At 40.8% G+C, this 24,846-nt stretch overlaps 1 protein-coding gene across 1 annotated transcript in view; it reads right to left on the bottom strand.

Annotated features, from left to right (window-relative positions):
* Positions 1 to 4,201: 4,201 nt before the first annotated feature.
* LOC118730284 (maestro heat-like repeat-containing protein family member 7) overlaps positions 4,202 to 24,846 on the bottom strand; it is a 39,877-nt gene continuing 19,232 nt past the window's right edge. Inside the window, exons 14-18 of the mRNA XM_036458144.2 lie at positions 12,185 to 12,343; positions 11,707 to 11,829; positions 10,716 to 10,821; positions 8,006 to 8,071; positions 4,202 to 4,526 (exon numbers count right to left, since the gene is read on the bottom strand). Of these exons, the coding sequence (XP_036314037.1) occupies positions 4,264 to 4,526; positions 8,006 to 8,071; positions 10,716 to 10,821; positions 11,707 to 11,829; positions 12,185 to 12,343 (717 nt within the window). The 3' untranslated portion in view covers positions 4,202 to 4,263. The remainder of the gene's footprint in view (positions 4,527 to 8,005; positions 8,072 to 10,715; positions 10,822 to 11,706; positions 11,830 to 12,184; positions 12,344 to 24,846) is intronic.

The raw sequence follows: 24,846 nt of genomic DNA, 5'->3' as shown, positions 1-24,846 counted from the left end.
ATTGTATTGCTATTAATTTCTCCCTTAATGTCCTCCAGCAGTTTTTTTTTATGTATTTGGGTGCTCCCGTATTGGGTGCATATATATTTACCAGGGTTATTTTTTCTTGTTGGATTGCTCCCTTTAGTATTATGAAGTGGCGTTCATTATCTCTTGTTATGTCCTTCACTCTGAGATCTAATTTGTCAGATATAAGTATTGCTACCCCATCTTTTTTTTGTTTTGTTTTTTTTTCCATTTCCATTCATCTGGAAAACCTTTTTCCATCCTTTCACCCTCAGTCTGTGTGATCTTTTTTTCTGAAGTGGGTTTCTTGTAGACAACAGAAATATGGGTCTTGTTTTCTTATCCAATCTGTTACCCTATGTCTTTTGATTGGAGCATTTAATCCATTTATATTTATAGTTATTATTGATAGGTACTTATTTGACGCCATTTTTATTCTATACCCCTGTGTTCCTTCTTCGCTTTCTATTTCTTTATTTTTACAGTAGACCCTTTAGCATTTCTTGTATATGGTTTGGTGGTGATAAATTCCCTTAGTCTGTTTTTGTCTGTGAAGCTCCTGATTTCACCTTCAATTTTGATTGATAGCCTTGCTGGGTACAGTATTCTTGGATTCAGACCCTTCCTTTGCATGATTTTGTATATTTCATCCCATTCCCTTCTGGCCTGATAAGTTTCTGTGGAGAAATCAGTTGCTAGTCTGATGGGGGTTCCTTTATATGTAACTTTTTGTCTCTCTCTGGCTGCTTTTAAGATTCTTATTTTGTCATTGGTGTTTGCCAGTTTAATTATAATGTGCCTTGGGGTCGGTTTTCTGAGGTTCATTTTGCTTGGGACTCTGGGAGCATCTTGGATTTGTGTGGGTTTTTTCTTCTCTATCTCAGGAAAGTTTTCTGTCATTATTTCTTGAAATACATTTTCCATGTCTTCCTCAGTTTCCTTTCCTTCTGGAACCCCTATTATTCAAATATTATTTTGTTTTGTATTATCCCAAAGTTCCCTTAGGCTCTCCTCCTGCTTTTTAATTTTTTTTCCCCCCAGAAGCTGCTCTAATTGGGTATTTTTTTCCATCTTGTCTTCTAGCTCACTGATGCGGCCCTCTGCTTCTTCTAGTCTACTCTTGATGCTTTCTATTGAGTTCTTTACAGTAGCGATGTCATTTTTCATTTCTTCTTGGTTCTTCTTCATTTCCTCTTGGTTCTTACTCATATTGTCAAATTTGTCTTCCATTATTTTTAGCCATCTTATGATTTTTACTCTGAATCCTTGCTCTGGTAGGTTTCTTGCCTCTAACTCATTTACTTTCTTTTCTGATGAGGTCTGCTTTTCTTTCATATGCAGGCTGTTTCTTTCTCTCGCCATGATCTCTCTTTTGAGGATGTCTGGTTGTGTAGTTCTCTCTCCTGCTTTGATTTAAAGGCACAAAATACAACACAACCAGGTACAACACACAAGGCACTGAATAGAAATGTGTTTGAGATATTAATAACCTCAAATAAAGGTGAGTAGATCGCAGCTAACAAAAACATACAATCAAACAAAAGGAATAGGCAAATCAATATTACAAAAAAAGCATAAAACTTCAATATAGTTAACATTCAACATACAACTACAAAGGTGGCGTGGGAGGTGTGAATGTGCTTGGAGCAGGAGGCTGGAAGTTAGATATACACAAGTAGGGTGAAATTTTAGGAGGGGGTAAACAGAAAAAATAGAGAAAATCTAGAGCAGGAAAGAGTTAAGATAAACAGGGCAACAAAGGCAAAGGTTAGGAAGAGAGTGATGGCATAAAGATAGGGTTGAGATAGAATAAAGCGTTGGAGAAGGAAAGATAAATATAGACTGTAGAACAGTAATCCCGAAATAAAAATAAAATAAAATAATAATAATAAAAATTAACAAAAGAAAATAAGATAAAAAGGTAAAATAGTAGTAGTAATAATGTTGATTATGTATACAATGCAATAATTAAAAAGGTAAAATTAAGTAAGGAAAAAGAAGAAAAATAGTTTCTTGAGTAAACGTTGCAAATAATGAAAAAAAACAAAAACAAAAATTAAAAAATTAAAAAAAATTTAAATGAAATTTGCAGTAATGAAAGTCATTTGCTTCCTCTATTGTTCTGTTTGGCACGCCTGTTTCCCAGTCCGGACAGTATTGCAGTTCCCTGCGTTTCACTTCTCCTCAGTGTTGTAATCCAGTCTTGATTTTTAAGCAGGTCTTGCTTTGATTTTATTATACTAGGGTCAATTTGTGATTTTGCCTCTGGGTGGCAGTGTTTCTAGGTTGAGTTCCCAGGCTTTAAATCCTCTCTAGCTCCCCCCCCCACACCCCTCTCTGCAGCACTGATCTATAAGGGTGGAGGGGATGGAGAGGAGGGAAGGGGCAAGTCCGAGCCAACTACAATATAATCTCCTGTAATTCTCAGATATCCCTCCGAGTCAGATCCAAATGTGTTGCTCTTTAGATGTCTCCCCTAATAGGAGCCCCGACCACTTTCATGGGTGACACCCGCCCAACAGCCAGGGGCTTCTATTATACTTGTAATCACTGCCCTGTCCTCCAGTTTCTGTGCGCCCAGAGTGTGCAGGCTTTTGTCTTCACAGTAAGCACTCACTCACCCTCTCCCCACGAAGTCTGACCTTTTCGCCCTGTGGTCAGGCACTCTTTGAGTCCAAGTGTTCGCACCGCCTGGGATCAGTGTTCTGGGGGTCACAGCTGCTTGGTGGTCGCTGGGGCTGTGAATATTCAGGCCTCTGACACAATCCAATTTCCCTTCAAGATGGTGAGATTTTCCCGTTCAAGCCTGTAGGTAGCTCCTGGAAGGGACCTAGCTCCGCCATGGGTGCTTCCCTGTCAGGGGCACCCTGGTCAGCGGCACCCCAGTTCCTTCTGGTTTTCAGCTGTCTCTTGACTTGCTAATAAACACTCACAGCACGACCCTCAGTTGCTCTCTGTTTCTGCTTCGGGTTAAGGCTCAGAATCCGCCTATCTATTCTTCCGCCATTTTGTCTCTCTCCTTATCACAGATCGGCATGATCTCTTTTAATCCTCACAGCAATGTTGAAAATTAAGTAAACTCATCAGGATTGGGTTTGGTGGTGACAGAAAATTCAAGATTGTTTAAAATAGATAAAATTTTATCTCTACCACATCCCCCAAATAAACACAGTCTTCAGGGTAAGCTACCCAAATTGGAAAAGAGTTCTATTCTCATAACTGATCTAGGTTCTGCCTATCTTTTGGCTCTCCAATATATCAATTCCTCCTGATGGTCCAAGGCAGATGCTTAATTCCAACCATGTCTACAGTCTAATCACCAGGAAGGTGGTACAACAATGGATGTGGCCTTGCCCTTTAAGAACACTTCTTGGAATTGCATATGCCACTTCCCTTACACTCACTTGGTCAGAACTTAGTTATATGGCCACACCTAGCTTCAAGGGAGGATGGGATACAACTTCTTTGTTCTGGGCAAACAAATGCACAGTTAAAGAAAAAAAAAAAGAAAAAGAAAAAGAAAAGCAGGGAAGAGGGGAGAATGGATATTGGGATATTGGAGGACAATACCCAGGAGGAATTATAATACCATTTGGTAGATGAAAAGTCAGGCACAAGGAGTACTGAAACAGAATAGAGAACTAGTCAGTAACAATTGGTATGTGGCAGAGGGAGTAAGCATTGAAATCTAAGTTCTAGAATAATTTTAAAAATAAATTAGAATGGATTCAAAGTCATCTCAACAATAATGTGCTTTCGTGACAATCTGATGTGCTTTTTGAGTGAGAGTTATTGTTGCTCCACTGTATGTAACCCGAAGCCTGCCTTTTACCTCTAACCTGAAATCTGAATACACCCATGGAAATGTGTCAAGCATGTGAATTTCATGCAACCTGTGTAGGGGGGCGGGGAGATTGAAAACTAGGTACCCTGTGATTCTACCACCCTACTCCTCCCCTTTGTCATTTGAAACTTTATCTGAATGTAGAAGGAACTGCTTCCAGAGATTTTGCTGTCACTCAGGTTTACCCCTAACCCCCAAAACTAGGATGAAAGCCATTTTGTTTTAGGATGGGAAAATAACGTTTATTTTCAAATGTATCGACTAATAGCTAACAATATCCTAGGGGAGACCAAGATTAAGGAATATACTATATCATCTAAGATCAAAATTACCCATTTGGGGTTGACTTTCAGACTTTTGTGCTTGTGACTGTGTTGAATTTTCTAAGTTGCCTCTTATAAGGGGAGTATTTTTTACCCTCCCTTGCACCAGGCACACAGAAAATTTAGAGGGCCTAGGAGCCAATTCCTCTGCTGACCAGTATCATTGTCTTCTTCCCATCTGATAGACTTAAATAGTGACCTCCTTCTTCTCCTGCTAGATAATCTGAAGAAGCGAATACTTCTAATGGAAGTAGAGCTGTCCTTGGGATTAGCATATTCCTCAATATTTTGCAGAAGAGTATTCACCAAAATTTGGTTAGATTTCACAGGATCATTCTTCATACATTCAAGAGCTGAAATCAGAAAGGAAGTCAACTCAGATTCTCAATCTCCAAAGACTATTTACACAAACAACATTGTTTTCTACCTCCATGTCACATTATAATATAACTTCATTTAGAATACTTTTTTGTCACTGTAAAAGTAATATTGTTTTATTGTAAAAAATGTCAAAATATAAATTGTTTATTAAAAGGGAAAGGAAGTGAAAGCACTCAAACCCAGGGAAAAAATGATATTTTCACACCTGTCCTTGCAGTATTTCTTAATTATCTAACATAGACACTTCAAATAAAAATAGGATTAGCATTTTTTCTTCTCATAAAATATTACCCATATAACACAATATCCAATCACATGATTCTACCATAATTTCTTTAATGAACACCTTATTAATGAACAATAAAGGTGTTTGTACTTTTTCACTGTTTTAAACAATAATCAACAACTATTAATTTAGATTTACTATCATCAAGCACTGTACTATGTGCTGCAGAAACAGTGGTGAATAAGAAAGACAGATTCCCCACAGTCAAAACTTAACATTCTTGCCTAGCCCGTGTAGCTCAGTAGTTGAGCATCAACTTGTGAGCCTGGAGGTTACTGTTTGATTCCTGGTCAGGGCACCTGCCTGGGTTGCAGGCTCCATCCCCAGTGTGGGATGTGCATGAGGTAGCTGATCAATGATTCTCATCATTGATGTTCCTATCTCTTTTTCTCTCTTCCCCTTCCTCTCTGAAATCAATAAAAAGTTTATTTTTTAAAATAGAACTTAATATTCTAGTGGAGGAAAAAACAAGCAAATATAAATCAAGTGCAAAGAAGGAAATTTAACAGAATGATAAGAACAACTAACTGGGAAGGACCCCTTTAAATAGGCTTGTCAGGGAATGCCTCTCTGAGAAGGTGACACTTGAGCTAAGATGCAAAGAATGAGCCAGCCTCCAAGGCAGCCGCATGAAGATCAAGGGCAGAAACTCCAGCAGTGGGAGGCAGGGATCGAGACATAGTACAGAAAATGGCCAGCGTGGCTGCCCCTTCTAGTGAGAGGGTCATCATGTAGGTTAAGGATGGAGAGAAGTCAGAAGACAGATTTTTCAGGGTCTGTGGCCTAGGGTAAGGGACCAGACTTTGACCCAGAGAGTAGTGGAAAGCCACTGACGGGGTTTATGCCACGACATGATATGATCCAGTGTACATGTTTCAAGGAGAACCTGGTTGATGCATAGAGAGTAGTGTAGAGAGAGTAACAGGATGTCAGGAGCTGTCAAAGTGATGCAGTTAAGGAATGGGGGTGCATAGTTAGAGTTGAGACTGAGAGAGGAAATTACTTAGTGCAAAGGATAAAGGGGGCAGGAAGAGTGTTGGCTCAACAAATCTAAAAGCCAAGCAGGCCCATCAAAGTCTACAGCTTGATGTTGATCTCATATCATCAAGAACAGAAAAAAAGAGTCGGGCTTACACGATACAGAAAAATACATAATCCTTTAAAGAACCACTTCTCAGCCACTGGTTTGTGCAGCATTAGATATAGGTGAAAGTGTAATTAGAATGATTTTCCTTGGGAACTATTTCCTTCTATCTAGGTATTTCTGGAGGCTGGGTGGGAAGAGGAAGGCAAGGTGAGTTCTCTGATAGATGGAGAAGTCTAGGATTTCCATTCTGGGTATACTTTCCCTGAAATTGCCCTATGGTAGCTGGAATAGGTGACTATTATACAGTAGAGACCTCAACTGTAAAACCTAAGAGAAGGCAGCTGACAAACAAAATGTCAGTCAGAACTAAAGCCAGGGTTCAAGGCCTCAGAGGGAAGATGCTACTAACTCATCGTTAATGTGGTAGCAATAGCATGGCTACTCTCTGGGAAGCAACAAACAAACTGATATTTCCTTGGCCATAGTGACAAGTAGACTCCCTACCTTCCCTCCCAATACCACCCCCTTCCCTTGCCCAGGAGCCTGAGTCGGTTCAGCCCAGGTGTTTTGTGGGACATCTATGTGGCCAGCAAAGCTTAGTGCTTCTCATATTTTGTGTTCAATCTTCAAAACAATGTTTAAGGTCAACACCATTATCCTCATGATGCAAGTGGAGAAACTGAGGTACAGAGACAAAGTAACTGGCCCAAGCTCACATGGCTCATTAGCAAGAGATCTAGTATTTGAAACTGGTCTGAGTAATGCTGATTGTGAGGAAGAAAGTACCCCTAGAAGTCATTAACCATTTTACTCTCTGGACAAAGAGCGTTAAAGACAACAAGACCTTGTCTGTCTCCAGACAGGATTCCACCATTTCTTCAAAAACAGCGTTCCCAAAGTATTAGCTCACACCAGGCACCAGGAAACTCTAATTGGGCTCAGACTAGAAGCCAAACCCCCTGAAGATTGGCATCTGCAACACTAGAACAGCAGACCTGTGGCATTCATGTCAGGACTTTCAGACAAACACATAACGCTCTTAAGTACAAAAGGGCTGAGGCATAGGAACAGGTGGTATAGAAGCAAACATTCTCTTCATCTTGTCTCTACATCAAGGAAGGAAACTGTGGTAGGAAAAATAGTGAAGAATAAATAATTCAAAAATCATTTCCATTTGGTACTGGAATGAATTATACCACCCACCATTGATCACAAGCAACCTAAACTCTTCCCAGCACCCATTGGCAGAGTTAAATACTGTGTTCAATGCTGTGCCCCCACACTCAAGTAAAACCCTAAATCTTTTCCATGGCCAAAGACGGAATGAATCTTTGCAGAGTACTTATCTAACACCTGTGTATTTGTGGAGGATGTATTCCTCCCTTCCCCACTAGAATGCAAACTGCGTGAAGGCAAGGTTATCAGTTTTGTTTACGGCAATATCCCATGCTTAGAATAGCACATAGTATACAGTAGGTTTTCAATAATTAACAAATGAAATTCCTGGAGAGCAATGGCAGGGAGTCAGCAGAAGCACATCCTATATAAAACATAGGTGTGGCTATTCAGGGACTGAAGGAAACTAAGGGTATTGAAAGTGAGGTAAAACTTTCTCTTCTGATAGACATTGAGAATAGCAGCTCCTCTTTCTCTACACCAACTCCCATTCCCTACCTCTTGTTTAAGACTTTGATAAGATTAAGAAAAATGGATCCCTGGCCAGTGTGGCTCAGTAGTTGAGCATTGACTCATGAACTAGGGTGTCACTGTTCCATTCCTGGTCAGGGCACATGACTGCTTGTGAGCTCAATTCCCAATAGGGTGTGTGCAGGAGGCAGCCGATTGATAATTCTCATTATTGATGTTTCTATCTCCCTATCTAACTGGTATGATGATAAATAATGTTACATTTCTCTTACTTCTCTTGACTTAAACTTTTATATGTAACATTTGTACTGGTAAGAGTAAATAATACTTAAAATAATGCGACATGTACTTAAGGAATCCCCCTTTCCTCCTTTCTATCTTGCCTCATTCCCTTATGTAACCCAGAACCCAGGTGTGAGGCCCAGACTCACCATTTTGTAACAGCTGCACATCTTCCTCATGTATGTAATGCAGGTTTATCTTCTCAGCTATTAATGCTAAAGACAGAACAGATGTAAAGTCATTCCAGAATTCCTGGGCCTTTGGGTCATTCCTTTCCCAAAGCTCAGTAGTGCACAAGGGTTTATAAACCAATTTTAGCAAGGAATGCATGTGAGAGATGCTTTGCTGGCTACATGTTGGGGTCCTAGTAAAAGAACAACCCTCAGAGCAGCTGTGATCCAGGTGATAAGTGGAGCTTGCGCCAAGGATGTTAGACTTCATGGGGCTCCTACACCAATAGAAAGATGGACAGAGGGCACAAGGCAATAATTTACAAAAATAAAACATGGATTGCCAATAATCAGAAAAGAATGCAAAACCTAGCTGCTGATTAAAAAAAAAAATAATTATCCAAAACTACAAGCTTCTTTTTTTTTTCACCTATCAAATTAGTAATGATTTAAAAAACATATTACCTAGAGTTGTCAAATGTTTGGCGAAATAGATACTCATATACATACTGGTGACAAGAGAAAATGAATCTAACTTTTTAGAGGGCAGTTCCAACATCCTTAAAATTTGGCATATCCTTTGGGCCCAGCAATTCTACTTATAAGAACTGTATCTTAACAAAAACAATCATGATGACATGCAGAGATGTAACCACTGTGTCCCTGCTTATAAAACATAAGATGACACAATCTCAATATTAAAAAATAAGGACTGGTTTCATAAATCCATCTATACAATAGAATTAATATTATGTAGTCATTAAAAACAATGTTGATGAGTATATAATGCATGTATCTGTGATACAGTGGTGGACCAAAGTTTATTTTTTAAAAGTTTGCCCTAACTAGTTTGGCTCAGTGGATAGAGTGTCAGCCTGTGGACTGAAGGGACCCAATTTCAATTCTGGTCAAGGGAATGTACCTTGTTTGTGGGCACATCCCAAGTAGGGGGTGTGTAGGAGGCAGCTGATCAATGTTGTTTCTAACTCTCTATCCCTCTCCCATCCTCTCTGTAAAAAAATCAATAAAATATATTTAAATAAATAGATAAATAAAAGTTCTATAGCTTCACTGGATTGAGTGTACCATGATTGAGTGTTGACCCAGGAACCAGGAGATCATGGTTCAATTCCCAGTCAAGGCACCTGCCTCGGTTGTGGGTTCAATCCCCAGTAGGGGGCATGCAGGAGATAGCCAATCAATGATTCTCTTTCTCACTTCTTCTCTCTCTAAAATAAACTAATATATATATATATATATATATATATATATATATATATATATATATTAAAAGTGCTATATGTATCTGTGTGCACACACATGTGTGTGTGTGTGTGCGTGTGTGTGTGTGTATGTGTGTGTGTGTCTGTGTAGCATATTTTTAAGGAAAAAATTCTAGGGTGTTAGTAGTGGTTAAATCCAAATGATTTAAGTTCTGGCATTACTTATTGTCTTCTTACAGCCAGTGAGAATATTTTATGCTTTCTAACATTAACACATACTGTTATCTATATACTGTATATAAAAGCCTAAGCAACCATCACAACTGAACAGAAGACCAAATAGGCCGGCAGGGGGGTTAGTGAGGGGTGACAAAACAACTGAGTGGCAGGCTGCATGGGGTGACCAAGCTGGCAAGGGGTTACTGAGGGGTGACCAGAAGACTGAGCAGTAGGCAGCATGGGGTGACCAGGCCAGCAGGTGGGTTAGTGAGGGGGTGACCAAATGACCTAGCCGCAGGCTGTGTAGGGCAACCAGGCCCGCAAGGGGGGGCATTTGGGGGCAACCAGGCCGGCAGGGTGGGCAGTGAGGGGCAACCATGCTGGCAGAAGAGGACAGTGAGGGGTGACTAAGCCAGTGTGTGTGTGTGTGGGAAAGTTGGGAGTGACCAGGCTGGCATGGAGGCAGTAAGGGGAGACCAGGCCACTGGTGGGACAGTTAGGGGCAACCAGACTGGCAGAGAGGGTAGTAAGGGGCAACCAGGATGGCAGGGGGAGAGTTATGGGCAACTAGGCCAGTGGGGGTTAGTTGGGGGGTGACCAAGATGGCAGGGGGAGCAGTAAGGGGTGACCAGGCTGGTGGGAGGGGGTGTAGTTTGGAGCAGCTGGGGGTGACCAGGCCAGCATCAGGACAGTTAAGGGCAATCAGGCAGGCAGGGAGGTGAGTAGTTAGGAGCCAATGGTCCTGGATTGTGAGAGAGATGGTCTGACTGCCTGTTTAGGATCGGGCCTAAACGAGTAGTTGGATATCCCCCCGAAGGGTCCCAGGTTGGAGAGGGTGCAGGCTGGGCTGAGAGGGACAACTCCGCACCCCATGCATGAATTTCATGCACCAGGCTGTAGTTATAGTTTAAAACAAAAAATATTTTGGGAAATCCATGGGGTTCCAGTTGAAGCAAGTGTTTTCCTTCCAAATGCATACATTTCTCTTCCTCACAAAGCAGCATGCTGACAAAGTGGGTAGATGCACACAGAGCCAGGACAAAGGCAGATAGCTTCCTCTTCCTCCCCAGGCCTTTCTAACACAAAATTTGGGGTCTGACAGCTCAACATCTCTAATCAGGTCAGAGCTAGGAAAGAATGTGACAAACTTCATCATACCATGGTTCTGGCTTAACCCTTTAGCAAAAGGTCAAGGAGAGCTTTCTTGCTGGAGAGAAGGGAGGAATCAACAGGAAGGACCACCTTACCTATGAAATGGACTGCAGCTGTCCGTAGGAAGGACTGTGAGCTCTTCAGGAAGCTGAAGCTCTGAAACAGTAACTCCCCCACTAATTGTCTTTTGCATTTGCTCACCTGTGAAGTCAAGAGGAGTAATGCTGACAAGGAGAGGGGGGCTGCTGGGAACTCTACTGAAGACCTCCTTGCAGCCATGGCCCTCACACCTTGCTCACAAGTAGCAGCATTTTCTCTCTTCAGTCAGCTTAAACTATTTGAACCTGTACACTCAGAAAGTCCCACCCCACGAAAAGTGCAGTCTCAGCAGGAAGTTCATAAAGAGAATTTTGCTTCTTGGTAAAGGAGAAAACTGATGTAGAGCCAGGAGAAAACTGATGTAGAGCCAGGAGACCCAGGTTTGAATACTGGCCCTGACGCTGCCTCAGTTTTTTTCATCTCAAATGTTGAAATAAAACCTGCCTAACCTACCAATGGCTCCAATGGGATAACGGATATAAAAGTGTACACTGTAAAGTGCTCTTTCTATGTAAGGCATTCCAATTCACAATACTAGAATTACTCATTTAGTTCCTAACCTACTTGTGTAGCCCTTAAATGTTTACTTTTTAACAAGACTCCTTTCTATGGCTTGTTCTTGACTTCACTGAAGTCACTGAAACCACAGACCTTTATCACCATGACTACTGATCTCAAGCCCTGAGGACTCCTGTCTATATCTCTCCCTCTAACCAGAAGGATTCTATACTATTGGCATTTAATAACCTTGCATGACGTCCCTAGCCACTGAAGGCAGAGTTTGGGATGCTAAGAGGATCAGATATGGAGAACCTGGGACTGGCATCCCAAATGTGGGTTCTCAGAGTTTGATGATGAGAAAGAATGAGAATCAAGGAAAAGAAAGAATACATCTTCTGTCAGCCCTCTCCTCTTTACCCACCTAGCCTGCCAGTGAGTCCATAGCATGCATATTGTAGCCCAGCTTCCTCAGAGACTCTCACTCACCAGGTACTTGCATGTTTCTTCCAACACCTGGATGTGATCACTGAGGGTGGTATGCTGAAACATCTGTGTGAAGGATGTCCAGCCAATCACAGTAGTCCACTCAGTCAGGGCCGCTCCACAGGCCTATGGGATGGAGACAAGGACATCCTAAGTCTCACTCCTACAACTCTGCAGAGCCAGGCCAGACCATGAAACTAGCCCACAAGGGGTTTGGTTGAGATTAGTAGCTGGGATCAGGGGCCTTGATCATGTCAAAGTACATAAATAGCTTCAGGGAGCAAAATCATATCAGCCTAAGACTGATGACATCCAATAGGGGGGAAAGTGCTCAGATTCAACCCAGAAGATGATAGCAAAGAGGTAGAGAGTGAACGCAGATCCCAGACCAGGCTCATGAAAGAGGACTAAAGGGAGGGGCTGTGCTCTAGCAGAAAGGGTTGAATCAGGCTGAGGTTGGCAAGACAGAGGTCACCAGTACCTTGACCACCTCGGTGTTGTTGTCCTGAAAGCTAAGCAGCAGAGGCACTAAGAATTTGTACAGATGTTTCTGGAAGGCGTATCCAGGCTTGAATTTGTTGACTTTACATAACATGTGCCCCAAGGCAGAGATGGCTGTGATCCTCACCTGGTCCCTCTCCTGCCATGAAGAGCAAAATGGAGGTAAGGAGGTTATGCTTTCCCTCTGGCCCTGCCTGGCTTGGCTTTCATATGCCCACATTTCATTTTTCATATCCAAAGGACACTGTTTTTATATACTCTAAAGGCAACATGATTTGTGTAGCCGAGTAATTCTCTTTAGCCCCCTAGAGCTAATAAGCCCTCTGGAGTTATGGCACTGTGCTCGAGATACTAAGATTATAATTTCAGTTCTGCCATGGATCATATCTACAACATATCACTTTATTCTTTTCTGAGGATTTAGCTCAAGTATGACAAATCTTAAAAACATTAATTGTCCTAGTTATGCTGTAATTGTTTAAATCTGTATTAGCTTGTGTTAATTAGCAATGATCACATCTAGCTAAACTTCATACACTTTCAAGAGTATAGTATATATTAATTGAACAAATATTTATTGAGCACCTATCATGAGGTAGGCACAGTGCTAATTAGCAGAGATGATGGGACAAGACAGTTCCTGAATTTGTAGGATAAAAAAAGAGGTATTTTAACAAGTGGAATTATTTTTTGCACAAAACACACATGACTAAAAGAAAGATGATTCAATGTTAGCCCTTTAATTAAAAAAACAGGATCCAGAGAGAATCCAAGATGTTGGCATAGGTAACACCTAACTGCAGCCTCACACAACAATTTCAATCAAATAGAACTAAAATATAAAATGGACATTACCCAGAACTACAGGAAAGTCTGACTGGAAATTCTACAATGAGAAGGAAAGAGAAAACCAGAAGGAAAATCAGAGGAGCTGTAAAAGCCTAAGGTATGGAGACACACTGCGCACGCTGAGAGGATGGAGCTGGAGAGGAGGGGGCAGCTGAGTGCCTGGCTGGCGTTCCCTAGCAGGAAGGAGATAAAAGCTCCAGACTGTGCTGAGCCCCAGTTCCGACAGCACTGAACCCCAGTTCTGGGCAAGACCCTGGGGACCCAGGCTCATACAGAGGGAGCCTGGGCTGTTAGGTGGACTCTTATGGGAGCGGCGAAAGGCAGTGCCCCCGGAGGCGCGCACATTACATGCAGAAGACGGGCGGTTGACTATGCCACTGGATTGCCCTGGCGGGAAGGAGACAGGGGCTCCAGACTGCTCTGAACTCCATTTCCAACTCCAGTGCCAAATGAACTGAACCCCAGTTCCAGGCTCATTGAGGGAGAGCCTATACTGTTTGGTAGCAGACGAAACTCGAGGGCACCTTTCTCTCAGAGGTGCTTGCAATGGGTACTGAAGGACCCTGAGGAATACTGAGACTCAGGAACTTCATAGGGCATGGCTGACGGAAGCCAAGGCTCCACCCTGAAACTCTGCCCCATCCAAGCTGAACACAGAGACTTTTAAGGCGACCAACTCAGGGAAGCTGCGAAAATTCTGAGACAAGGAAATAGATCAGAAACAAAAGAAATGGAGGACAAAAAGCGACTGGATATAGAGTTCAAAACCACGCTTATAAGGTTTTTCAAGAATTTCCTAGAAAAGGTCGATAAGAACTATGAGGATATGAAAAGGGATCAACTAGAAATAATAAGAGATCAACAAGAAATAATAAGGGATCAACAAGAAATAAAGAATACATTGTCTGAAATAAAAAATATTATACAGAGTCCTAAAAACAAAATGGAAGATCGCAAGAATCAAGCCAAAGATTTGGAACATAAAGAGCCAGAAGATACTCCTCCTCAGAAGCAAGAAGACAAGAGGATCCAGAAAGTTGAAGATAATGTAAGAAACCTCTGGGACAAATTCAAGCAAACCAACATCAGAATTATGGGGGTCCAAGAAGAAGAGAGAGAGCAAGATAACAAAAACATACTGAAAGAAATAGTGACAGAGAACTTCCCTCACTTGGTAAAAGAATTAGACCTACAAGTCCAGGAAGCACACAGAACCTCAAACAAAAGGACTCCAAAGAGGACCACACCAAGACACATCATAATTTCAAATTCCAAGAGCAAAAGACAAAGAGAGAATATTAAAAGCAGCAAGAGAGAAACAGGTAGTTACCGCTAAAGGAGCACCCATACGATTGTTAGCTGATTTCTCAACAGAAACCATTCAGGCCAGACGGGAATGGCAAGAAATATTCAAGGTGATGAATAGCAAGAACCTACAGCCAAAAATACTCTACCCAGCAAAGCTATCACTCAGAATAGAAGGCCAGATAAAGAGCTTCACTAATAAAAAAAAGCTAAAGGAGTTCACCACCACCAAACCAGAATTATATGAATTGCTGAAGGGGGTTCTTTCAGAAGAGAAAGTATATAAAGATAAAAATTATGAACAACAAATACGTAACTATCAACAAGTGAATCTAAAAACCAAGGAAATTAAAAAAAACAAAAACCTGATGAACAATATTAACTGTTGAATATAATAGAATCAGAGGTATGGAAGGGTAGTGAACTGATGATTCTCGGGGGAAAAGGGAAGTGGGGGGTGTGGGAAGAGACTGAACATAAACTGTGCACGTATGGATGAGGACAATGTGGGATGGGGAAAGGGCAGAGGGTGGGGTAGGAACCTGGTGGAGGGGGAAAAAAATGAGGCACTTTTGTAATAATATGAACAATAAAGGTTTATTAAACAAACAAACAAACAAACAAAACAGGATCCAATACAGTGGTGGAGTAGGTGGAAGTTACACCCACCTCTTCATTTGTACAGGATCAAAGCAGAACTACAACTAAATTTTAGAACAATCCACCTAAATAACCAGCTGAAGTCCAGCTGAGCAGAAGTCTTATGACCAAGGATTTACAGAAGAAGCCACATGGACACTGGTAGGAAGGACTAAGGCACAAAAAGAGCTGGTCCCACATGTGCAGCAGTTGAGAATCTGGAGAGATATTTCACGTACAAAGGTCCACTTTCAGGAGCAAAGGGCTCAACCCCACACAGTCTCCCCAGCCTGGAGCACCAGAACAGGAAGAGAAACCCACCTAAGACCTGGCTGTGAAATTCAGTGGAGATTCCATCTACTAGGAAGAGAAGGGAGTCTGCCAAAAACCCAGGAGTCCTCTTAAAAAATCAGTGCAGAAAATGTCATTTGCAGCCACTCAGCTTGGGCTCCAGTGGAGGGAAGGTAGCTCAGAGCAGCCTGGAGTCATACAGGGAGAGACTGGGTTTTATGGCTTCAGGGAGAGAACTAAAGTGACAGCCACCAAGGTCCTTGTGTTGAATCCCTCTCCCACCACAGTCCACAGATGCCATATTTCTTGGGTTGAGCATTCCCCTGCACAGGGCATCAGCCTGTGGAATGCATTAGTACTGCCCTCCCAAATACCTGTATCCCTGCCCTGACAAACTTGCACCAGCCAGCCTGAGTTGGCAGTGCAGGCTTTCTTGGAAGGATCTTTAGAATGTTTAGGCAGATAAACAGGATGGGATGTCAGAGACTGAGTTCTGTGGCTCTAGGGTGAGGGTCTTTTTCCTCTCACATGCATGACTGGAGCCACCATTCCTGTGCAAAGCTGTCCATCCACATGACCAAATATTGGTCTATTTTAGCCTGATAAATTCTGCTGGCCTTACCCAAATGATGCCCTCAGATCCCACAAATGTCTGCAGGCCCCATGCAGGTTATAGCTGGCAGCTGGCAGCTGATCTTGGAGTACCATGAGACATTTGCCGAGTGGCCTCAGAAGCAGCACTGGCTCCAACTTTGTATATGTATCAACCTGGTGAATACCACTTGCCCTACCTGGTGACTCACTGAGAACCTACTTCAAATTGCATATTGCCAGAGGCAGTTTCAGTGATTGGGCCCAACAAGTAGCCAGCAGGCATTTTGGCTCCTCCCATATTCACCCTTTTCCTGCAGAGGCTGTCACAAAAGGTGGATTGTTTGTAGCTCCTAACAGGTAGCCCAGGGTCAGTTATAGGCAGCATCTGATATTCACCAGCACCAGAGTCCCTCCCAAGAGGCCTCAGAACCTAGTGGCAGGCTTCAGACCACATCAGAGCACAAACCAATTAGCTCCACAAGTGGCACATTTTGGCAGATACCAAACCTTGCTGGGGTGAATTCTACTACATGGGGGTAGACCCTACCCTGCAGCTAGTTCATACACTGAAGTCAGGGTCAATCCTCATAGTCAGCCAGCCTGAAGGTTAACCCCACCTACGGATGGGCCAACAACAATGAAGACTCAAAACAACTCTGGCTAGTGTGCTTCAGTAGGATGGGTGTCATCCCGTGCGCTGAAAGATTGCCAGCTCATTTCTTGGTTGGATCACATGCCCAGATTGTGGGCTCAGTCCCTAATAGGGGATTGTGCAGGAGGCAGCTGATCAATGCTGCTCTCATATTGATGTTTCTCCCTCTCTTTCTCCCTTCTTCTCTCTCTAAAAAGAAATAAAAAAAATATATCATAAACATGCAAATAACATCAAACTCAACAGGGAAAAACTAAAAGATCAGAAGCAGGACAGAGATGTCCACTTCCACACTCTTACGCAACATAGTAGTGGAAGTCATAGCCAGAGCAATCAGATAAGAAGAAGAAATAAAAGCATCCAAACAGGAAAGGAATAAAGCTGTCATTATTTGCTGATGACATGATACTCTATATTGAGAATGCTAAAGATTCCAATAAAAAAAACCCTAGAATTTATAAATTAATTCAATAAAGTATCAGAATACAAAATAAGTATTAATTAGAAATTGATTGTTTTTTCTTTTTTTTTTTTTCGGTTGCATGAATAATAAACTATTAGAAAGGAAACTTTAGAGAACAATCCCATTTACAACTGCATGAAAATAAAATAAAATAAAATACATAGGAATAAATCTAAAGAGATAAAAACCATATTCAGAAAACTATGGAAGACATTAAAGAAATACACTGAAGAAGGTACAAATAAATGGAAACATATACTGTGTTCATGGAAAGAAAAAATTAATATAGTTAAAATGTCCATATTACCTAAAACAATCTATAAATTTAATACAATTCCTATCATAATATCAATAATTTATTTCACAGAACTAGAACAAATAATTCAAAAATTTATATAGAACCAAAAAGACACCAAATAGCCAAAAACAATCTTGAGAAAGAAGAACAAAGTTGGAGGCATAATGCCACCTGATATCAAACTATACTACAAATCAAAACATCATGGTACTGGCAAAGAAAACCACAACAAAACAAAACAAGATTAACAAACAAACAAACAAACAAAAAACATACAAATCAATGGAACAAAATGGAGAGCCCAAAAATAAATTCTTGCTTATATGGTCAAAAGAGTCAAGAACATACAATGGCGTAAAGACAGTCAATTCAATAAATGATGTTGAAAAAATTGGACAGACACATGAAAATAAAAATGAAACTAGATCCTTATTACACCATGCATTAGAATAAATGAAAAGTGGATTAAAGACTTAAACCCATAAAAATTCTAGAAGAAAATAATAGTAAAATCTCTGACACTTCTCTTAGCAATATATATATTTTTTCTGACATATCTCTTTGGGCAAAGGAAACAAGAATAAATAAATAAATGAGACTACATCAATCTAAACAGTTTTTGTACAGCAAAGAAAACCATCAACAAAGTAAAAATTCATCACAGCTGGCATGGCTCAGTGGTTGAGCATCAACCTCTGAACCAGGAGGTCAGAGTTCGATTCCTATTCAGGGCACATGTGTGGAGTGCAGGCATATGGACATGCAGGAGGCAGCCTCGCCTAACAATGATTCTCTCATCATTGATATTTTTATTTCTCTCTCTCCTTCTCCCTTCCTCTCTTTAGTCAATAAAAAATATTTTTTTAACAAGATAACCTACTGAAAAGAGAGGAAGAAAAAGATGGTGATTGGCAGGACAGAGGTGAGGGAGAGGAAGTGAGTGAGTGAGTGTGTGAAAGGAGAATGTGTGGATGTATGTGGTGTGTGTGTGTGAGAGTGAGAAAGGGACAGTTAAATCTCACAGGAACAGCAGGGGCTGGCAGACCAAGCTCTCTTGGACAAGGAGAGACTACTATTGTTGTGGGCACTCCCTGAACTGCAAGACTAAGGCATGGAGCCCATACCATCTTGAAGGGGACAGCGGCCTCTTCTAGGAACTCATCAGCACCACCACCAGACAAGACTTTGACACTGACTGTGACCCAGCAGCCACTCCAGCCAAAATTCTGCTATACCAGCTGCAGACCCGCGGATCCTGGGCACTCCACCTCCAAAGGTGCACTGCTCGGCAGCAGTAAGTGCATCTTCCCCTTCCCCAGCAGCAGAACTCTGTACACAACTTTTGTGCATTTCCAGCTGAGATCAAGCATCCAGGGCACACCACTTCTTAGGCAGTGCCTGGGAGCCACCGGGAGCCCCTCCTAGATGTGATTCTGTACAGACAAGGGCATGCTGCCCCACAGTAGAAATTCTAAACTTCCTCCTCCTGAATAATTGCCCACATACACCCCAGCTGCTTAACTTCAGCTGGGCCCCTCAAAGTGTGTCAGACCTCTGTGCCAAAAGCACCACCAGCTCTCACATATTTCCTAAGGGCAGGCACCCTGCACCCATCTATCCACAGGGCACTTGTGGGAGCTGCTGTGAGTCCTTGCTGGGTGTGATCTTGGACAAACAGGGACGCACTCCCTCTGGCAGTAGAAATTCTGAATTTTCTCATCCTGGATACCTGCACACAGATACCTCAATTATGCGGCTTCAGTTCCAGGGCCTTTCAGAGTACTTCAGCATCCCTTGCTGGCCAACGCACTGAGAGTGCCCCTGTGAACCTCCACTGGGAGCGTGTGCATATCTACCACAGGTGCAGCAGCAAAAGGTGAGTCTGCCTACTCCACAACTACAGAAGTCTGGACAGCACAGTAATGCCTTTCCAGAAGGTAGGCCTCCTGAGACCCATCACCCCAACAGACGATTCCTGGGTGCCACTGTGAGTCCCCACTGGACACGCACAATTTCAATCAAGGGCGCAAGACAGCAAAAATTGGGACACCCCCTCTACAGGTACTGATTTCTAGACACTACAGTTGTACCTTTCCAGCTCACAGGCCTACATCAAGAGAATCCAAATAGCTCAAGTAGAAAGCTACACTATATTACCAAGCCCAGGAGACCTGAGAGATCACACCAGTAGCACCATCTCAAAAAGAACCTGGGTATCACACCAATCAGACCTACAATTAAAACGTTACAGCAAAACACAAGAAGACAAAAAAAACAAAAACAAAAATAAAAACAAAAAACAAAAAAGAAACAAACAAACAAACAAACGAACAAACAAACAATTCCCCAAAGAAAGAAAAAGAGGAATCACCAGAAAGGGAGTTAAATGAAATTGAGGCTTGTAGTATATCATAGAAAGAATTCAGAGTAATGGTTATAAGGATTTTTAAACAGCTGAATAACAAATACACACAACTCAATGACAAATACACACAACTCAATGAGAACAATAAGGAGGTGAATGAGAATGTCACCAATATGAAAAGGAACCAAGAGGAAGTGAAGAATGACATAGCGGCAATAAAGAACACAATGGAAGGCTTAAACAGTAGACTAGAAGAGGCTGAGGACTGCATCAGCGAATTAGAAGACAAGATAGGAAAAAACACACAAACGCAACAGCAACTGGAAAGAAGATTCAAAAACCAAGAGGAGAGCCTAAGGGAGCTTTGGGAAAACACAAAACAACATTCGCAAAACAGGGGTACCAGAAGGAGAGGAAGAGAAGGAAGGAATAGAAAACCTGTTTGAAGAAATAATGACAGAAAATTTCCCTGATATTGGCAAGAAAAAATCTATGCAAGTCCAAGAAGTAGAGTCCCAAAGAAGTTGAACTCCAAAAAACTGACACCTAGACACATCATAATTAAATTGGCGAACACCAATGACAAAGAATCTTAAAGGATGCCAGAGACAGAAAGTTGAATATAAGGGATCTCCTATTAGACTATAAACTGATTTCTCAGCAGAAACACACCAGGCCAGAAGGGAATGGAATGAAATATACAAAGTCATGCAAAGCAAGGGACTGAATCCAAGAATACTATACCCAGCAAGACTATTGTTCAAAATTGAAGGTGGAATCAGGAGCTTCACAGACAAAAAAGGACTAAGGGAGTTTATTACCACCAAACCAGCAATGCAAAAAATGCTAAAGGGTCTGCTGAGAAAAAAAAAAAAAAAAAAAAAAAAAGGCAAAGAAATAGGAAGCAAAGAAGGAAAACATGGGTAAAGAATAAAAAAGGCAACAAACAAGTACCTATCAATAATAACTTTAAATGTAAATGGATTAAATTCCCCAATCAAAAGATATAGAGTAACAGATTGGATAAGAAAACATGACCCACTATATCTGCTGTCTACAAGAAACTCACCTCAGAAAAAAAGGCGCATACAGACTGATGGTGAAGGGATGGGAAAAGGTTTTTCCGGCAAATGGAAATGAAAATAAAATAGCTGGGGTAATAATACTTATATCTGACAAATTAGATCTCAAAGTGAAGAACATAACAAGAGATAAGGAAGGCCACTTCATAATACTAAAGGGAGCAATCCAACAAGAAGAAATAACTCTGGTAAATATGTATGCACCCAATATAAGTGCAGCCAAATACATAAAAAAACTCGTGGAGGATATTAAGGGAGAGATTGTCAGCAATAAATTCATACTAGGGGACTTTAATATCCACTATCATCATTGGACAAATCCTCTGAACAAAAATCAGCAGAGAGATATCAATCCTAAATGACTCACTAGACCAGATGGAATTAATTGACATCTTCAGAACATTTCACCCCAAAGCCACAGAATATATTATACATTCTTCTCAAGTTCACATGGGTTATTTTCAAAGATAGACCATATATTGGGTCACAGGAAAGTTTCTTCCAATTCAAGAAGATAGAAATCATATCAAGCATCTTTTCAGATCACAATGGCATAAAACTGGAAATCAACTACAATAAAAACATTCCAAAAAAATCAAACACATGTAAATAGCATGCTAGTAAACAATGACTGAGTTACCAGAGAGATCAAAGAAGAAATAAAAAACCTCTTGGCAACAAACAACAATGAAAACACAACAATCCAAAATCTATGGGACACAGTGAAAGCAGTTTTGAGAGGGAAGTTCATAGCTCTATAAGCCTACTAAAACAAACAAACAACAAACAAAAATACCACACAAAAAATAAGAAACAATGATAATAAATTACCTAACCCTACAACTCAAAGAATTAGAAAGAGAGCAACAAGAGAAGCCCAGTGTAAGTAGAAGGAAGGAAATAATAAAGATCAGAGTGGAGATAAATAACATAGATAATAATAATACAAAAGATCAACAAAACCAAGAGCTGGTTTTTTGAAAGGATAAACAAGATTGATGAAACCCTAGCCAGGCTCACCCAGAAGCAGAGAGAGAGGACCCAAATAAACAAAATCAGAAATGAAAGAGGAGAAATAACAACAGACCCCACAGAAATACAAAGGATTGTTAAAAAATACTATGAACAAGTCTATTCCAACAAACTGGACAACCTAGAGGAAATGAACATATTCCTAGAAAAATACAACCTTCCAAAACTCAATCAGAAATAATCTAAACATCTAAACAGGCCAGTAACTATGGAAGAAATTGAAGCAGTCATTAAAAAGCTTCCAGCAAACCAAAACCCAAGCCAGATGGCTTCACAGGGGAGTTTTTCTAAACATTCAAGGAAGAACTTTAACCTAGCCTCTTCAGACCATTCCAAAAAGGCCAAGAGGAAGGAACACTTCCAAGCTCATTCTATGACGCCAGAATCACCTTTATACCAAAACTAGATAAAGATAACACAATGAAATAAATTACAGGCCAATATCCCTCATGAATATAGATGCCAAAATCCTCAACAAAATCATAGCAAATCAGATTCAGCAGTATATCAGAAAGGTCATATAGCATGACCAAGTAGGATTTATCCCAGGGATGCAAGGATGGTAAATAGCTGCAAATCAATAAATGTGATACATCACATAGACAAATTGAGAGATAAAAACCACATAGTCATATCAATTGATGCAGAAAAAGCATTTGATAAAATCCAACACCGATTTTTGATAAAAACTCTCAGCAAGGTGGGAATAGAAGGATCATACTTCAACATAATGAAAGCCATATATGACAAACCCACAGCAAACATCATACTCAATGGGCAAAAACTAAAACCATTTCCCCTAAGAACAGGAACAAGACAGGAATGCCCATTTTCACCACTCCTGCTCCACATAGTACTGGAAGTATTAGCCATTGTGATTAGAGAAGAAGAAATAAAAGACACCCAAATTGGAAAAGAAGAAGTAAAACTCTCCTTATTCACAGATGACATGATAGTGTACATAAAAAACTTTAAAGACTCCATCAAAAAACTATTAGACTAATAAATGAATTCGGTTAATTTTGGATACAAAAGTAATTCCAAGACATCTATGGCATTTCAATAAACCAATAGTGAACTTAACGAGAGACTAAAAAAGCAATTCCATTTATCATTGCACCAAAAAAAATTAATTAAGATACTTAGGAATAAACTTAACTAAGGAGATATCGGCGGTAACTACGGCCTCAGCAGGCGGGGAAGATGAAATGTTTTCTTCACACTTGAGAGCGATGCAGGACCTTCTGGAAGAAGGAGGAATTGGAATAAAAAAGCAAGGAGTATTAAGAGTAGCCGGATCGAGCTGGGAGATGTGACACCACACAATATTAAGCAGCTGAAGAGATTAAATCAGGTCATCTTTCCAGTCAGCTATAATGACAAGTTCTACAAGGATGTGCTGGAGGTTGGCGAGCTAGCAAAACTTGCCTATTTCAATGATATTGCAGTTGGTGCAGTATGCTGTAGGGTGGATCATTCACAGAATCAGAAGAGACTTTACATCATTACACTAGGATGTCTGGCACCATACCGAAGGCTAGGAATAGGAACTAAAATGTTAAATCATGTCTTAAACATCTGTGAAAACGATGGCACCTTTGACAACATCTATCTACATGTCCAGATCAGCAACGAATCAGCAATTGACTTCTACGGGAAATTTGGCTTTTGAGATTATTGAGACCAAGAAGAACTACTATAAGAGAATAGAGCCCGCAGATGCTCATGTGCTGCAAAAAACCTCAAAGTTCCTTCTGGCCAGAATGCAGACGCGCAAAAGACCGACAACTGAACAAATTACAAATGAACTTTCTTGCACTTGCTTGTCACCAAATAAAAGAGAGGCCCATTGATTCCCCCCTACCCCCCTTTGTTTTAAAGCTTTTCCTACTCCTTGTTCTTGCTTTTTCTCCTTTCTTTTCTTTACTTTCTTCTAAAAGTTTTAATATTTTCAAGGACTTTCAAAATTAATCATGTTTAGGTTGTTTTTGTGAGCTGGACTGGTTGTAGGAAGGAGATGTATAGATCTTTTCACAGTTAAGATATATGGTCCCGATGCCGAGACCGGTTTGGCTCAATGGATAGAGCGTCGGCTTGGGGACTGAAGGGTCCCGGGTTCGATTCCGGTCAAGGGCATGTACCTTGGTTGCGGGTATATCCCCAGTAGGGGGTGTGCAAGAGGCAGCTGATCGATGACTCTCTCTCATCGATGTTTCTAACTCTCTATCTCTCCCTTCCTCTCTGTACAAAATCAATAAAATATATTAAAAAAAAAAAAAGATATATGGTCCCGAGAATTTGGGTATCAATTTCAATTTATTTTTAACTCTTTTTTAATGTCCTGCATTCACATTGAAGGGCAGAGCCTACAAAATATTATATATTTCAAAAGAAAAAAGAAGCAGTAGCAATATCTTGTTCTCTAATCATACACAAGTTTAGTGTGTTTGTGGTACTTTGGGTTTTTCAAGACTGTTTGTGGGATACTAATCCCTAGACATTGCCTTCAACTCCACCTTTTGTCCTTCTAAGTACTGTCTCAGGAGTTGGACTATTGTTATTCTTGTAAGAAATACTAAGCTTATTTTGTGTGTGAAAAAAAAAAAAGACTTATAAGCGGAAAACTACAGGACACTGAAAAAAGAGATAGAGGAAAATGTAAACAGATGGAAGAACATACCATGTTCATGGATTGGTAGAATCAACATCATCAAAATGTCCATACTATCCAAAGCAATCTATAGATTCAATGCAATCCCCATTAAAATATCAATGGCATATTTTATAGACCTAGAAAGAACTCTCCAAAAATTCACCTGGAATAAAAAAGGACCCCGAATAGCCACAGTAGTCCTGAGAAAGAATAACAAAGTAGGCAGGATCTCCATACCAGATTTCAAGCTGTATTACAAAGTCACTCTTCTTAATTCAGCTTGGTACTAGGACAAAAACAGGCATATAGACCAATGGAGTAGAATAGAGAATCTGGATATCGACCCAAACCACTATGCTCAATTAATATTTGACAAAGGAGGCATGAACACACAATGGAGCCAAGACAGTCTCTTTAAT

Source organism: Pipistrellus kuhlii, unplaced genomic scaffold (assembly GCF_014108245.1).
Source record: "Pipistrellus kuhlii isolate mPipKuh1 unplaced genomic scaffold, mPipKuh1.p scaffold_m20_p_3, whole genome shotgun sequence".
NCBI lineage: Eukaryota > Metazoa > Chordata > Mammalia > Chiroptera > Vespertilionidae > Pipistrellus > Pipistrellus kuhlii.
This window is presented reverse-complemented; position numbering and strand designations above follow the sequence as displayed.